At 34.2% G+C, this 16,296-nt stretch overlaps 1 protein-coding gene across 1 annotated transcript; it reads left to right on the top strand.

The window, feature by feature from the left end:
- The first annotated feature begins 248 nt into the window (after nucleotides 1-248).
- fh (fumarate hydratase) lies at nucleotides 249-15,669 on the top strand. Its single transcript, XM_073828213.1, has 10 exons — nucleotides 249-398; nucleotides 1,070-1,204; nucleotides 1,298-1,408; nucleotides 2,188-2,364; nucleotides 4,957-5,139; nucleotides 6,075-6,240; nucleotides 7,700-7,903; nucleotides 9,549-9,676; nucleotides 12,775-12,928; nucleotides 15,169-15,669. The coding sequence occupies exons 1-10, from the start codon at nucleotides 270-272 to the stop codon at nucleotides 15,309-15,311; spliced, it is 1,530 nt and encodes a 509-aa protein (XP_073684314.1). The 5' UTR covers nucleotides 249-269; the 3' UTR covers nucleotides 15,312-15,669.
- The last annotated feature ends 627 nt before the right edge of the window (nucleotides 15,670-16,296 follow it).

The raw sequence follows: 16,296 nt of genomic DNA, 5'->3' as shown, positions 1-16,296 counted from the left end.
GTAACAGCTGCGCGGTCCACCTCTCAACTCCACAACTAAAATCCTACAGCGAAAAAGTATAAACAGTTATTTTGATCTATCACCTTCGACAAATTAGAGACAACACCCGGGCCACTAAAAGCGCTCATTTTGTTTTAATTTTAAGTCTAATTTCACGCGTGTCGCCTTTAATTGTGTCCCTCCTGTAACGAGTTGTGTTTCACTAATAAGTGTCCGCCCCCCGATTCTCGCCTCTGGTTGGTGAGCAACTAGTTCCGCCCCCAGTCGCCATGTATCGCTCCGCACGGAACTTGCAGCGCTTCAGCGCGAGTGTGTCAAATCTGCGGGCCGCGCAGAGATCCACCACCGTCCGGAACATCTGCCCTGCTCCAGGATTCCTCCACAGCCCGATCAGAATGGTAAAATCGCGATGTTTTGTGGTGTTTAGTGAGTTGTGAGGCGAACTGAGGGGCCGCGAATGACCTTCATGTTTAACGCTCTTCTGAAGCCCTCAGAAAACACACGCGTCTAGATTATTACTATTCAGATATGTATTTTATAACTTTGTAAATGTGTATTTGCGCTTAAATACAGCTTAGTTGTTTTTCTGAAGGGTTGACAGTGACTGAGACGCATTAGCATTAGTTTCTGATCAGTTTTAATGGTGAGAGTCATAATAATATGTGACCCTGGACCACAAAAACAGTCATAAAGGTCATTTTTTTTTAAAATAAGATAAATACATCATCTCAAAGTTGAATAAATAAGCTTTCAATTGATGTATGGTTTGTTAGGATAGGACAATATGTGGCTGAGATATAACTATTTGATAATCTGCAATCTGAGGGTGCAAAAAAATCAAAATATTGAGAAAATCACCTTCAGAGTTGTTCAAATCAAGTTCTTTGCAATGCGTATTGCCAATCAAAAATTAAGTTTTAATATATTTACAGTAGGAAATTTACAAAATATCTTCACGGAACATGATCTTTACTTAATATCCTATCGATTCATAAAAGTAAAATTGATCATTGGTCATTGTCGCATATATGAGTTAATGCTGTTGTTGACTTGTGTTTTGTTGTTTCAGGCCAGTTCAGAATCTTTCAGGATCGAGAAGGACACTTTCGGAGAGCTCAAAGTTCCTTCTGATAAATATTATGGAGCTCAGACTGTCAGATCAACCATGAACTTTAAGATCGGAGGAGTTACAGAGAGAATGCCAGTGAGAATGACATATATTACTGTCTGTTTATGGTCTGTGTCAGTGTGATCACTGATCAGTGCATAATAGTGTGAATATTTCTTTTTCCTGTAGATTCAGGTGATCAAAGCCTTTGGTATCCTGAAGAAAGCTGCTGCAGAAGTGAATAAAGATTATGGTTTGGACCCAAAGATCGCAGACGCCATTGTAAAAGCCGCTGATGAGGTGTTTTCATCTCTTATAGCATTAATACAGACACTTACACTGTGTGAACATTAACAACTGTTATAAACATTCCTGAAGGTGAGCTGTTATAATGGTCATAACATATTTATTTTTAAGTATTAATAGCTGTTTAACAGTGAAATCATAATAAATCATGGTAATCATTTTGTACTGCTGATTTTAATAAAACAAACAAACAATAAAATACAGCATCACAGTAATGCAAAAATCAATGCTAAAACTAAGTCTGAAAAATTTTATTATTTAAAAAAAAAAGTTAAAGTCGTTTTTGTTTTGTTTTACAATATACTAAAATAACCAAAAACTAAATCTGAAATAAAAAGGAAAAAAAAAAAAAAAAAAAAAAAAAAATATATATATATATATATATATATATATATATATATATATATATTTTTTTTTTTTTTTTTTTTTTCATTTTTATTACATATTTAGCTTATATAAAAAAAAACTAAATCAGTACTAAAAATGAAATAAATAAATAATAAAAATAAATTATTTATATATATATATATAGAGAGGGAGAGGGAGATAAAAACCACAAACACAAACAACAAAATGACTAAAATTTTAACACTTTTTTAACTAAAATGGAAGTAGTAATGAAGGTAACTCTGTTACTAAAATAACATTGTTACAAACAAACAAAATCAAAAGTAACATCAGTGCAGATATTTTCACTTGATTTCACTGAGATCGTATTGAGCTGTGTTCTGTCTTTGACTCCAGCTGTGTCTGGTGTGTGTTTTTGTTCCCAGGTGGCTGCTGGGAAGCTGGATGATCATTTCCCGCTGGTGGTTTGGCAAACAGGATCCGGAACGCAGACTAACATGAACGTCAATGAGGTGATCAGTAACAGAGCCATCGAGATTCTCGGAGGAAAACTGGGCAGCAAAGACCCCGTTCACCCCAACGATCATGTCAACAAGAGCCAGGTTACATTACACTCTCACAAATCATTTATTTTGTGATATTTTTATTTATTTAGTTTGCTATCTTTCATTTATTTTTGTGTGATTTATTTTTTATTAATTAAATAATTAAATTACTTTAATTTTTTTTTTTTAATTTTTTTATTTTATTATCTCACAAGTAGTTATTTTTAATGGACATTGAAATAATAATATATCCTCTTTATTTTTTCATGGTATTATTTTTTTAGATGTTTAAACATCTGTTTTTAATTTAAAACATTATTATTATTGTGTATTTTTATTTATGCGTTTAATTATTTATTTTATAATCTTACAAATAGTTACAAATAGTTTTGACAGAAATTGAAATAATGTTTTTAAAAATGTGATAATGACTGTTTTGTATAGTTAAGTGAATTAATACTTTACAAATGAATGTTGCTTCATTACACCCATTAATATAAAAAAAAATATTATATAACAAAAACAATTAATACCAAAATAGTTCTCATCCAGCTTTGTGTTTTCACATTAATTCATGTTTCTTCTTCATTGTCATGTGTAAATAATGTAAATTAGTCATGCTGCTCCATCCTAAATTTGTGATCCTGGAGCACAAAACCAGTCTCAAGTAGCAGAAATAGCAAAAATTATTAGGATATTAAAATCATATTCCATGAAGATGCTTTGTAAATTTCCTACTGTAAATATATCAAAACTTAACTTTGATTAGTAATATGCATTTCTAAGAACTTCATTTGCACAACTTTAAAGGCGATTTTCTCAATATTTAGATTTTTTGCACCCTCAGATTGCAGATTTTCAAATAGTTGTATCCAGGATAAATGTTGTCCTATCCTAACAAACCATACATCAAAGGAAAGCTTATTTATTATTAATGCTTATGTATAAATCTCAATTGAAAAAAAACCCTTATGGCTGGTTTTGTTGTCAAGGGTCACATATATCAATTTTATCCTCATGACACACTGGGAAATGCAATAAGTGTTCTGTGAAAATGCATTGAACTGCATGCAACAAACATGCATATATGTATTTTTTAATTTAATTTTGATGCTAAATCAACCTGCTAATATCTACAGTCGTGGCCAAAAGTTTTGAGAATGACACAAATATAAGTTTTCACAAATTTTGCTGCTAAACTGCTTTTAGATCTTTGTTTCAGTTGTTTCTGTGATGTACTGAAATATAATTACAAGCACTTCATACGTTTCAAAGGCTTTTATGGACAATTACATGACATTTCTGCAAAGAGTCAGTATTTGCAGTGTTGGCCCTTTTTTTTCAGGACCTCTGCAATTGGACTGGGCATGCTCTCAATCAACTTCTGGGCCAAATCCTGACTGATAGCAACCCATTCTTTCATAATCACTTCTTGGAGTTTGTCAGAATTAGTGGGTTTTTGTTTGTCCACCCGCCTCTTGAGGATTGACCACAAGTTTTAAGATCTGGGGAGTTTCCAGGCCATGGACCCAAAATGTCAACGTTTTGGTCCCCGAGCCACTTAGTTATCACTTTTGCCTTATGGCACGGTGCTCCATCGTGTTGGAAAATGCATTGTTCTTCACCAAACTGTTGTTGGATTGTTGGAAGAAGTTGCTGTTGGAGGGTGTTTTGGTACCATTCTTTATTCATGGCTGTGTTTTTGGGCAAAATTGTGAGTGAGCCCACTCTCTTGGATGAGAAGCAACCCCACACATGAATGGTCTCAGGATGCTTTACTGTTGGCATGACACAGGACTGATGGTAGCGCTCGCCTTTTCTTCTCCAGATGCCCCAAACAATCGGAAAGAGGCTTCATCGGAGAATATGACTTTGCCCCAGTCCTCAGCAGTCCATTCGCCATACTTTTTGCAGAAGATCAATCTGTCCCTGATGTTTTTTTTGGAGAGAAGTGGCTTCTTTGCTGCCCTTCTTGACACCAGGCCATCTTCCAAAAGTCTTGTCCTCACTGTGTGTTCAGATGCGCTCACACCTGCCTGCTGCCATTCCTGAGCAAGCTCTGCACTGGTGGCACTCCGATCCCGCAGCTCAATCCTCTTTAGGAGACGCTTGCTGGACTTTCTTGGACGCCCTGAAGCCTTCTTAACAAGAATTGAACCTCTTTCCTTGAAGTTCTTGATGATCCTATAAATTGTTGATTAGGTGCAATCTTAGTAGCCACAATATCCTTGCCTGTGAAGCCATTTTTATGCAACGCAATGATGGCTGCACACGTTTCTTTGCAGGTCACCATGGTTAACAATGGAAGAACAATGATTTCAAGCATCACCCTCCTTTTAACATGTCAAATCTGCCATTCTAACCCAATCAGCCTGACATAATGATCTCCAGCCTTGTGCTCGTCAACATTCTCACCTGAGTTAACAAGACGATTACTGAAATGATCTCAGAAATGAAATGCAGTGGAAAGTTTTTTTTTTTCGGGATTAAGTTAATTTTCATGGCTAAGAAGGACTATGCAATTCATCTGATCACTCTTCATAACATTCTGGAGTATATGCAAATTGCTATTATAAAAACTTAAGCAGCAACTTTTCCAATTTCCCTTTGAACTGAGTAGACTTAGTTGTTCTGTTGTGTGTGTTTCAGAGCTCTAATGACACGTTCCCCACCGCTATGCACATTGCTGCTGCTACGGAGGTCCATGAGGTTCTTCTTCCGGGTCTTCAGACGCTCCACGACGCTCTCGCTGCCAAAGCCGAACAGTTCAAAGACATCATTAAGATCGGCCGCACGCACACGCAGGACGCTGTACCGCTCTCTCTCGGACAGGTACAGCTACAGCTACACGATAAACCGAGCGTTGAGTCAGAATTCATTTATTAGTTCACTTCCAGAATTCACAGATAATGTACTCACCCCTTTGTCATCCAAGATGTTCATGTCTTTCATTCTTCAGTCGTAAAGAAATAGTTTTGTGAGGAAAACATTTCAGGATTGTTCTCCATATAGTGGACTTCTATGGTGCCCTGAGTTTGAACTTCCAAAATGCAGTTTAAATGCAGCTTTAAAGGGCTGTAAACGATCCCAGCCGAGGAAGAAGGGTCTTATCTAGGGAAATGACCGGTTATTTTACAAAAAAAAAAAAAATTTATATACTTTTTAACCTCAAATGCTCGTCTTGTCTAGCTCTGCGGTGCAGAGACAGTTAGGGTATGTCTAAAAACTTCCATCTAATTTTCTCCTTCAACTTCAGAATCATCCTACATTACTGCAGAAGTTCCAACCCAGTGTTTATAAAGTGAACATGCAAAGATGATCAAACAACCTTTACAAAAAAAGGATGATTTTGAAGTTGGAGGAGAAAATAAGATGGGAGTTTTTCGACATACCCTAACTGTCTTGAACTAAAAAAAGTTCATGCAGAGCTAGACAAGATGAGCATTTGTGGTTTGAAAGTTTATAATTTTTAAATTTAGAAAATAACAGATCGTTTCACTAGATAAGACCCTTTTTCCTCGGCTGGGATCATTTAGAGTCCTATGAAGCTGCATTTTGGAAGTTCAAACTCACAAACACCATAGAAGTCCACTATACAGAGAACATTCCTGAAATGTTTTCCTCAAAAAACATAATTTCTTTAAGACAGACATGAACATCTTGGATGACAAGGGGGTGACATAATAATGCATGTCGCCTCCACCTGCTGCCTTTTTCTGGTTCATGGTGATTAACTGTGGGCTTGTTTGTCTCTCGTGTGTGTGCAGGAGTTTGGAGGTTACGTCCAGCAGGTGAAGTACAGCATTGCGCGAGTGAAAGCGGCCATGCCTCGTGTGTATGAGCTGGCGGCGGGCGGCACTGCGGTCGGCACCGGACTCAACACACGCATCGGCTTCGCTGAGAAAGTGGCGGATAAAGTGGCTGCGCTCACAGGTAACACACACTCACACAAACTAGGGCTGTCAAATTTTTTTATTTTGAATATTCATCGAATATAAAATAAAAACCCACATTCCAATGCAAATCATTGTATTCAAATTTTAGGTGTGCTTTGAGGCAGCCTTATCAGTGATGAAGATGTAATTGTAGTTGTGTTATAATGTTTTTATTAGCCTATCCAATTGCTGCTGCGTTGTTCATTAACAATATTGCAGAAAAAAAGAGAACATCAATGCAGAAAACATCTTGTTTACATCAAAACTGAAACTAAGCCGGTCACACAGAATGCATTATTTTGAGCATTTTCTAGAGGGACATCTATCACGGTTGCACTTGAGAGACACATGTCTAGAAAGCCAAAGTAAAATAATTGAAAAAACTCATCCCACTGCATCTCATGTTTTTAAATGAAAAAAGTACTGTGTCAATGGCTTTTGGTCCTTTGTATTAAACTCATGCATGCATAACCCTAACATTATGCACTTTTTCCACAGATAGTTATGTTATTTTATTGCTTTGAGTAAGCGTGCATTAGTAATATTTTGCTAGATGTGCCCTCTTGTGGCCAAAAACTTTTTTCCACCCTAATGAAATTATGCATTTTAAATGTGAATATAATTCGAATTTTAATCATATTTAAGTACAAAATTCAAATTTAGTTTTTCAGCCATGTTGACAGCCCTAAATTATATACTTTTTAACCTTAAATGCTGTTCTTGTCTATTCCTGTGTGAACTCTGTGGATGCGCATCGCAGAGCTACACAAAACGAGCATTTGAGGTTAAAAACTGTTGCATTTTTAATTTTTTTTAATGACGGATAGTTCTTTTGGAAGTTCAAACTCTTGGGCACCATAGAAGTCCACTATATGGAGAGAAATCCTGAAAAGTTTTCCTCCAAAAACATAATTTCTTTAGGACTGAAGAAAGAAAGACATGAACATCTTTGATAGGGCTGCCACTAACGACTATATTTATATTTCGATAAATCTATCGACTAATTAATCGATTAATTTAAACGACTAACTTTTCCACAAAAAAAAATTGACAAATCGCACTCTTGTGGCCTAATTTCACACAAATGAAATTATGCATTTTAAATTCGAATTTTAATATATATAAGTACAAAATTCTAATTTAGTTTTTCAGCCATTTTGACAGCCAACACAAACAAATACACTTACACACACACCCAGTTTGCAACAATGTAACACATGCAACTCTTATTTACGTGGTAAGCTTTTTAATATTTTTTGAAAGTCTCTTTTGCTCATCAAGGCTGCATTTATTTGATCAAAATACTGTAAAAATAGTGAAATATCATTCAAATTTTGAAAAAAATATATATTTAAAAATTTCACATTTTCTATCTGAATATCTGTTAAACTGTAATTGATTGCTCCAGTCTTCAGTGTCACATGATCCTTCAGAAATCATTTCTTCCTCTTCTGCAGGTCTTCCGTTCATCACGGCGGCTAACAAGTTCGAGGCCTTGGCGGCCCACGATGCACTGGTGGAGCTGAGCGGCGCTCTGAACACCGTAGCCGTCAGCATGATGAAGATCGCCAACGACATCCGCTTCCTGGGATCCGGTCCTCGCTCGGGTCTCGGCGAGCTGATCCTGCCTGAGAATGAGCCCGGCTCCAGCATCATGCCAGGTGAGTGACACATTTGCCAGCCAATCACAGCCTGAGATTTGCAGGAAGCTGTTTTGGATGGTGCTCATACCTGTGAAGTGAATGTAGATTATTTATATTTACATTAGGGATGCACCGAATGTTTGGCAACCGAAATTGTAAGCAAAAAGGCTGAATAAATGATACCGAACAATGAGGTGAAGCGATCAAATAGAGGCGTGCAGCAAACATGTGGTCAGTGTGGAAGCATATAAAACTGTCTGAGAAAGCAGCGACAGCGAGAGACTGTTTAGAAGCGCATCGCATGTCTTCATGAGGAGAGAAAGGTTACTGTATGATGACTGAAATCATCCATTAGTCAATCAACTCCAGAACGTTCTGTTGTCTAATACACCAGACACCAATTCTTTAGCCAGGGTTCAAAGACCAAAGATGACAATCATTCACAAATCTGCTGCTGTCAGCAAAAACTAGGACTGAGCTCTTCTTGCGGGTTTACCACTAAATAAAAGTCAACATTCAGAAATATTAGTATTGGCATTTTACTGTTGTTCTGTAAAAAGTAAGACAAAAATAATGCTAACAATCATTCCAACAGCTCTATTAATACATTTATTCTAACATTCTCCTTTGCTCAGCAAGGCTGCATTTATTTGTGCATTAAAAACACATGCCTGATTCAAGAAGGGCTCTTAACGCCTCATTGTACCACCACAGAGAGGTATTAAATCACTGTCCAGAACATTCTCGTTCAATGTCCCTGCCTGGTGGAATAATCTTCCCACCCCTATCCGGAATGCAGACTCCTTAACAGCTTTCAAACGACTGCTGAAAACCCATCTTTTTCGACACTATCTGACTCAATAAAAAAAAAAAAAAAAAAAAAAAAAATCCTCCCTTCTAGCCTGTTTTTCCTCTCTTTCTTGATCTTCTCCTTCTAGCCTGCACTCTTCTAACAACGCCTGATATATGGTATTTTTGAACACTTCCTATGTTGATCTGCCTCCTTAGGATGAATCACTTGTTGTATTCCCAATTGTAAGTCGCTTTGGATAAAAGCGTCGGCTAAATGAATAAATGTAAATGTAAATGTAAATGTAAAAATGGCCAAAGAATATTATTTTACTAACTTAATCATTTTAAGTTAAATTGTGCTTTGTTGGTAGACTATAATGAAAACTAGAATGTTACAAATGTTCAGTGTAAAGTAAATATTTTAAATTGTTGTTTTGTAACTGATTTTTTTTTTTTTTTTTGAAAAACAAGACAACTGTGTAAAAAGCAAATATTGGCTATTTAATTTATGCAATGGTGAAAAAATGGGCAAAATACATGGGGGGGAAACATGAAAACTGTTCAGCTTCAGCCAATAATTTTCATTTCGGTGCATCCCTAATTTACATTGATGAATATGTGATGCACATATAATACACACAGAGAGATGTGCTGCAGCTTCACCTCTGACCTTTAGTTCTGGGCTTGTGTTTCTAGTCTATTTTTGGGGCTCTGATGTCCTCGACCTCTGAAAAATGCAACACACACAGCATTAAAGATCTGCTCAGTGCTTTAGAGTGACTGTAGAATCACAGAAGTGTGTCTTTGTGTGCGTGTTTGTTTACTGCTGAAATCTCACACTGATCTGTTTGTGTGTGTGTTTGTGTCTCAGGTAAAGTGAACCCCACGCAGTGTGAGGCCATGACTATGGTAGCAGCTCAGGTGATGGGAAACCATGTGGCCGTTACTGTAGGAGGAAGTAATGGACACTTTGAGCTCAATGTGTTCAAGCCAATGATTGTGAGTCGCCTTTCCATCTTTCATTCTTCTGCAAAGCGACTTGCGTTGCTTTCAGGATATGCATTTAATCAGTTCATGCATCATTTTTCATGCAAAGATTCCCTGAAAGTTTTTTTTGAATTATGAAGCAAAATCAAAAGTTTGCAATCATTAGGATTTTGTCCCATGACTTTTGCTCACCAAGGCTGCATTTTTTTGATCAAAAATACAATAAAAATTGTCAAATATTATTATAATTTAAAATAGCTGTTTTCTATGTGAGTATTTGTTAAAATGTAATTTATTTCTGTGATCAATGCTGAATTTTCAGCATCATTACTTCAGTCTTCAGGCATTACATTTATGAAAGATATTCAGAATTTAGTTCAATGCACTTAGAAACAAATAAACTAGAAATTGGCAAGTTGCTATTCTGTTAAATTAATTATTAGTAGTGCTTCAAAATGCATCTTTTTGATGACATTCTGATCAAAGTAATTAACCATTTCATATGTCGTATTTTTGTTATTTTACTCACATGCTATTGCAGCTGGATACATTAACTTTTACTGAATTTCATTTCATAATAAAAAAGGGTTTAAAAGCAGAAATGTGAATCATATAGTACTATTAAAAAGTTTGGGGTTAGTAAGATGTTTCTGAAAGAAACTCACCAAGGCTGCCTTTATTTGATCAGAAATACAGTAAAAAATTGTCAAATATTATTGTAACTTAAAACAACTGTTTCTATGTGAATATCTGTTAAATTGTAATTTATTTCTGTGATCAAAACTGAATTTTCAGCATCATTACTGCAGTCTTCAGGCATTACATCTATGAAAGATATTCAGAATTTACTACACTTAGAAACAAATAAACTAGATATTGACAAGCTGATATTCTGTTAAATTAACTAATATTACTAGTGCTTTGAAATGCATCTTTTTTTTGACTTCCTCAAGGGGGTAACTAACCATTTCATATCTGTTGTATTTTGGGATTTATTTTTATTTGTATTTATTTTACTCGCTTGCCATTGAAACTGGATACTTTAACTTTTACTGAATTACGTTTCATAATAAAAAAGGGTTTAAAAGCAGAAATGTGAAACATATAGTACTATTAAAAAGATGTTTCTGAAAGAAACTCACCAAGACTCACCATTTATTTGATTAAAAATACAGTAAAAATTGTCAAATATTATTATAATTTAAAATAGCTGTTTTCTGTGTGAATATATTTTAAAATGTAATTTATTCCTGTGATCAAACCTGGATTTTCAGTATCATTACTCCAGTCTTCAGTGTCACCTGATGCTTCAGAAATCAAATTATCAATGTTGAAACCAGTTGCGCTGCCCAATATTTTTGTGGAAATCATGATACACAATTGTTGAAAACGAGAAAAAAAAAAGCAAGCAAGGACTCAAAAATAAATTGGTCAAAAGTGACTGTGAAGCCTTTTATAAGTGGAGTAATAATGCTGAACATTCACACAGGAATAAATTACATTGTAAATAATAATTCACAATATTACTGTTTTTACAGTATTTTTGAGCAAATAAATACAGCCTTGGTGAGCAGAAGACACTTAAAAACATTTGAAAAAAATCTGACTTATTCCAAACTTCTGACCAAGTCTTTTACTGTTAACTTTTGATTAATTTAATGTGTCCCTACTGAACAAAACTATTTAAAAAAAAAATTAATCTTACCTGCCCCAAACTGTAATGTATGCAAAATATTTTGACATGGAACATTTGAACTGATTCAAAAAATTAAACTTTCTTAACTCTTGGAGGTTTTATGAAGTTTTGAGATGCTATTAAAACATCTGACTTAGCGGCCTCATTCTCACTATTCAAAACAAGGAGGAATGATGAAACTATCCTGAATATTACGAATTATATTTTTACTATTTAAAGTAACTGCTTCCTATTTGGATATTTTAAAATGTAATTTATTTCTGTGATCAAAGCTGAATTTTCAGCATCATTACTCCAGTCTTCAGCGTCACATGATTTTTTAGAAATAATTTTAATATGCTGATTTGCTCAAATTATTATTATTTTTTAATTGTTATGTTGAAAACAGCTGAGTAGATTTTTTTTTTTCTGGCATCTTTGGTGAATAGAAAGTTCAGAAGAACACCATTTATCTAAAACAGAAATAGTTAGTAACATTATAAATGTCTATCATCACTTTTGATCAATTTAAAGCATCCTAGCTAAATAAAAGTATTCATTTTTAATTTCTTTGCCAAAAAAATCAATCAGTCAGTCAATCAGTAATTATACTGACTCCAAGCTTTTGAATGGTATAGTGTATAATGTTACAAAAGCTTGTTATTTCAGATAAATCTTTGGATTTTTCTATGCATCAAAGAATCCTGAAAAAAATTACTCAAACTGTTTTAAATCTTGATAATAATAACAATAATTAGAAATGTTTCTTGAGCAGCAAATCAGCATATTAGAATGATTTCTGAAGTAATGATGCTGAAAGTTCAGAAGAACACCATTTATCTAAAACAGAAATAGTAACATTATAAATGTCTTTATCATCACTTTTGATCAATTTAAAGCATCCTAGCTAAATACAAGTATTAATTTCTAATTTCTTTACTAAAAATCAATAAGTCAGTCAATCAAAAATTACACTGACTCCAAGCTTTTGGATGATATTGTGTATGATGTTCAAAAAGCTTAAATGGAAAATGCTGATCTTTTCTATGCATCAAAGAATCCTAATAAAATGTACTCAAACTGTTTTAAATATTGATAATAATAATAATATTCAAAAATCTTTCTTGAGCAGCAAATCGGCATATTAGAATGATTTCCGAAGTACTAATGCTGAAAATTCAGATTCATCACAAAACTAAATAACGTTTTTAAAATATATTTAAATAGAAAGCGGTTATTTTAAATAGTAAAAATATTTCACAATATTACGGCTATTGCTGTACTTAATGCAGGTTTGGTGAGCAGAAGACACTTCCCTAAAAAAATAAAAAGTCATACTGTTCAAAAACTTTTGACTGGTAGTGTATCTGCAGGGACATCCACACACTCAGAAGAACTGTTCCCAGAGTTATAATGTTTAATTTCTGTGTTCCAGATTAAGAACGTGCTGAACTCTGCTCGGCTTTTGGGCGACGCTTCGGTTTCATTCACCAATAACTGTGTGGTCGGAATCGAGGCCAATACAGAGAGAATCAACAAACTGATGAACGAGTCTCTGATGCTGGTCACGGCGCTGAATCCTCACATAGGTAACAGACAGCAGAGGGCACTAGAAACACTATATTCCTGATTTAAAACAAGATTTGAACAAATAACAGCAGCTTTAGCTTTCATGCCATATGGCCAAAATATATAACGATTTCTTTCAGAAATATCATGATTTTATCACGATTCTTTGTCATGTTGGTTTTACTATTTTGCAATTTGTCTGAGCAGTACAGCCAAACTAATTTCCCTATTTTAAAACCAAAACCCCAAGGTAATAAAATATAAAATAAAAAGATTGAGCCAAATTGAGCAAAGATAAAAAATCTTAGATTTTTTTATTTTTTTATTAAAAAATAAAAACAAAGATAGACTACATGTTACAAATAGGGGAGAGTGAGGACGGTTGCAGCACTTTTTGCATTTCCTTTAGTTTCTCAGAAACTGTTTGTATTAGAAAGCCGAAATTTTAATACAATAAAGCCGCATCTGTCAGCTACTCACCCATGTTGCTAAAACATGTGTACATATGATACTATACATGCAATTTACACTTAAATAGACAAAGTGAAATGTTCCAACCGTCCCCACAACAGGCGACAGTTGCAACATTCAAATAAACATTCAAATAAAATGTAATTAAATTCTTAAATATAATTTTGCAATTTCTTTATTTTATTTGTGCACAGTCAGGGTCTTTAATAAGGTAAATTGGCTGTAAAAAAACAAAGAATAGTAAATGAAAAACATTAAGTAACAAGTAGATTTTTTACCTATTTACTTAAAAAAAAAAAGAGAGATAACTAACTATTAAAGGGGTTCATTAGTATTATCATTATGAAATTACAATTATGTAGTTTTATGGCAAGCTTTTAAATCAATATTGCGGTAAGGGACAGCATTTTGACATACAGTGATAGTCATGATAAAAATTGGTATATTAGCTTGACACATGCTAGCTATGCCTATTAGAAGCTAAGAACGCACTGATTAAAATGTTATGTTTTTACAATGCGTCACACAAACAACTTAGACACTATGACCAAAAATCTCATCTTTAAAAAAATTACTTTTTTTTTTTTTTTTTTTTTTTACCAAGAAAATTATTTTTTGTAGAAGCAATGGTCACATGTGGCTGATTTCTTCCAGGAAGTATAAGGGGCCAATAAAGCATGTGCAGTATGAATATCATCTCTGTATCTTATTCCTACTTGAAGAAATAAGCAGTGTTGCAACCGTCCCCACTCTCCCCTACATATAATATACAATTAAAACAAACAGTGCTTTAAATTTCAGGTACAGTAGGTGTATTTATCAGTAGCATTCAAGAAATTAAATGAAGAAATATAAAATAAAACACTATATCCACTATATCCACTATAAACATAAAGTATACATTGACTCTTATTAAAGCAACTGTATTAAAGCATTCAGTCAAGAGCAGTGAGCAGTGATTTTTCTTCGTGCTTTGTTTTTTATTAGCCTACCATCACCTAAAAATGACAATTCTTGTTCAAGTCATCATTTACTCAGTCTCGATTTATTTATTTTTTAGGCATAAAACATGTTAAACATGTTAAAACAACTTAAAACTTATTTTGAAGAATGTGGGTAACCAAACAGTTGCTGGGTCCATAGTTACTTCTATAGTATTTTATTTATTTTTTCCCACTATCAAAGACGGCTACTGTTATCAACATTCTTCAAAATGTATTATTTTGTGTTTAGCACAAGAAAAAAATTAATAGAGGTTTAGGACAACAAATGAGTGAGTAATTTTTTTGGTGAACTGTCCTTTAAAGACAATCAGCCGCATATTTAGTTCTGTCGCTTTAAGAGCTGCACACATCTAATGTTTACTTCACTTTAGACTTAACCAACTGTGTTTATATGTAATCCTTGTCTGTTTTTTGACAGTATTAGCGAATCAGACGCCAAATATATCTTAATCCAGTAATCAGGCGCTGTTTGACAGGCTTTTAGCACGTTCTTTAAAACACATGCAAATAATGTACTTTTGTGATTAAGTGCAGTGTCCCGTGAGTGAATCTTTTTATTAGTTTCATCAACAATTTTGTTAGTTTTAGTTTCGTTATTTTTTTGTGAACACGTTTCTATTTAGTTTTATGAGACAAAATATCAATTGCTGCAGTCTATTTAAAAGTGTTTAATTCATTTGAATGACTTTTTAATACATAATAGCCCTAGTGCAATATTATCAATCCATTTACTGCCGAAGTGTGCCGTTCGTCTCTGATCTGCTCTTCTCTTGTCGCTCTTTCAGGTTACGATAAAGCCGCCGCTATTGCAAAGACGGCGCACAAAGAGGGCTCGACTCTGAAAGCCACGGCCGTCAAGCTGGGCTTCCTGACGGAGGATCAGTTTGAGCAGTGGGTGCGGCCGCAGGACATGCTGGGACCCAAATAGATCAGGATAAAGGTCACGGGAATGCTGCCTTTGTACAATAAAACACCTGTTTGCTTCAAATGCATTGATCCTGTGCATCTCTGCCAAATCAAGCTGATCACTTAAGGTTTCTCTCAAACATTGCACACTTTCAGACACCCGCTGAGCTCTTAAATCTGTGGTGACGGACATTAAAGTTCATTTGTAACTCGAGATCCTCCATAACATCTGCTGATGTGTGCACTTACATTTATTCATGTGACAGACGCCATTCATGCTGTGTTCGGGGTTTAATATTTGATCAGTGTTTGTGTTCGCTGTCTATATATTTATCCTAAAATCAACCGTATAAAATAATGGGACAAGATGCATACTTTTACTTTTTGGTGTGTGAGTGTAATTGGAGTTTTTCTTTTTCTCAAACGTCCTCTATATGATCCACGTATTATTAGTGTATTGCATTAAAGCAAAGAAAAAATTCAGTGATTTACAAAAAAAAAAAAAAGAAAAACCTAAAAATATTTAAAAAAAATCATAAAAAGGTTGATAAAAAAAATGAAAAAATTAAGAAAGTGATCACAGATGTATACATATGTTTCTACATACACGGCTGCTCAAAAGTTTGGGATTTTTAATGTTTTTAAAGGAGACTTTTCTGCTCATCGAGGCTGCATTTATTTGATTAAAAATACAGAAAAATACTGTAATATTGTAAAATGTTAATGCAATTTAAAATGGTGGTGTTCTATTGTAATGTACTTTAAAATATAATTTATTCCTGTGATGCAAAGCTGAATTTTCAGCATCATTATTCTGTTAATTTTCATCATCATTAGTCTTCAGTGTCACATGATCCATTAATAAAAAATTAAGAAAGTAATAATACATGTATACATAGAGAAAGAAAAAATGGGTCAAAGACATTAAGATAACAACAAAAGTGATTTATGTCCATAGAAAGCACTTTAAATGTCAGCAAAGTGTCTACTTTTAAAATTCAAAATAC

The sequence above is a fragment of the Garra rufa genome, chromosome 22, assembly GCF_049309525.1.
Source record: "Garra rufa chromosome 22, GarRuf1.0, whole genome shotgun sequence".
Lineage (NCBI taxonomy): Eukaryota > Metazoa > Chordata > Actinopteri > Cypriniformes > Cyprinidae > Garra > Garra rufa.
This window is presented reverse-complemented; position numbering and strand designations above follow the sequence as displayed.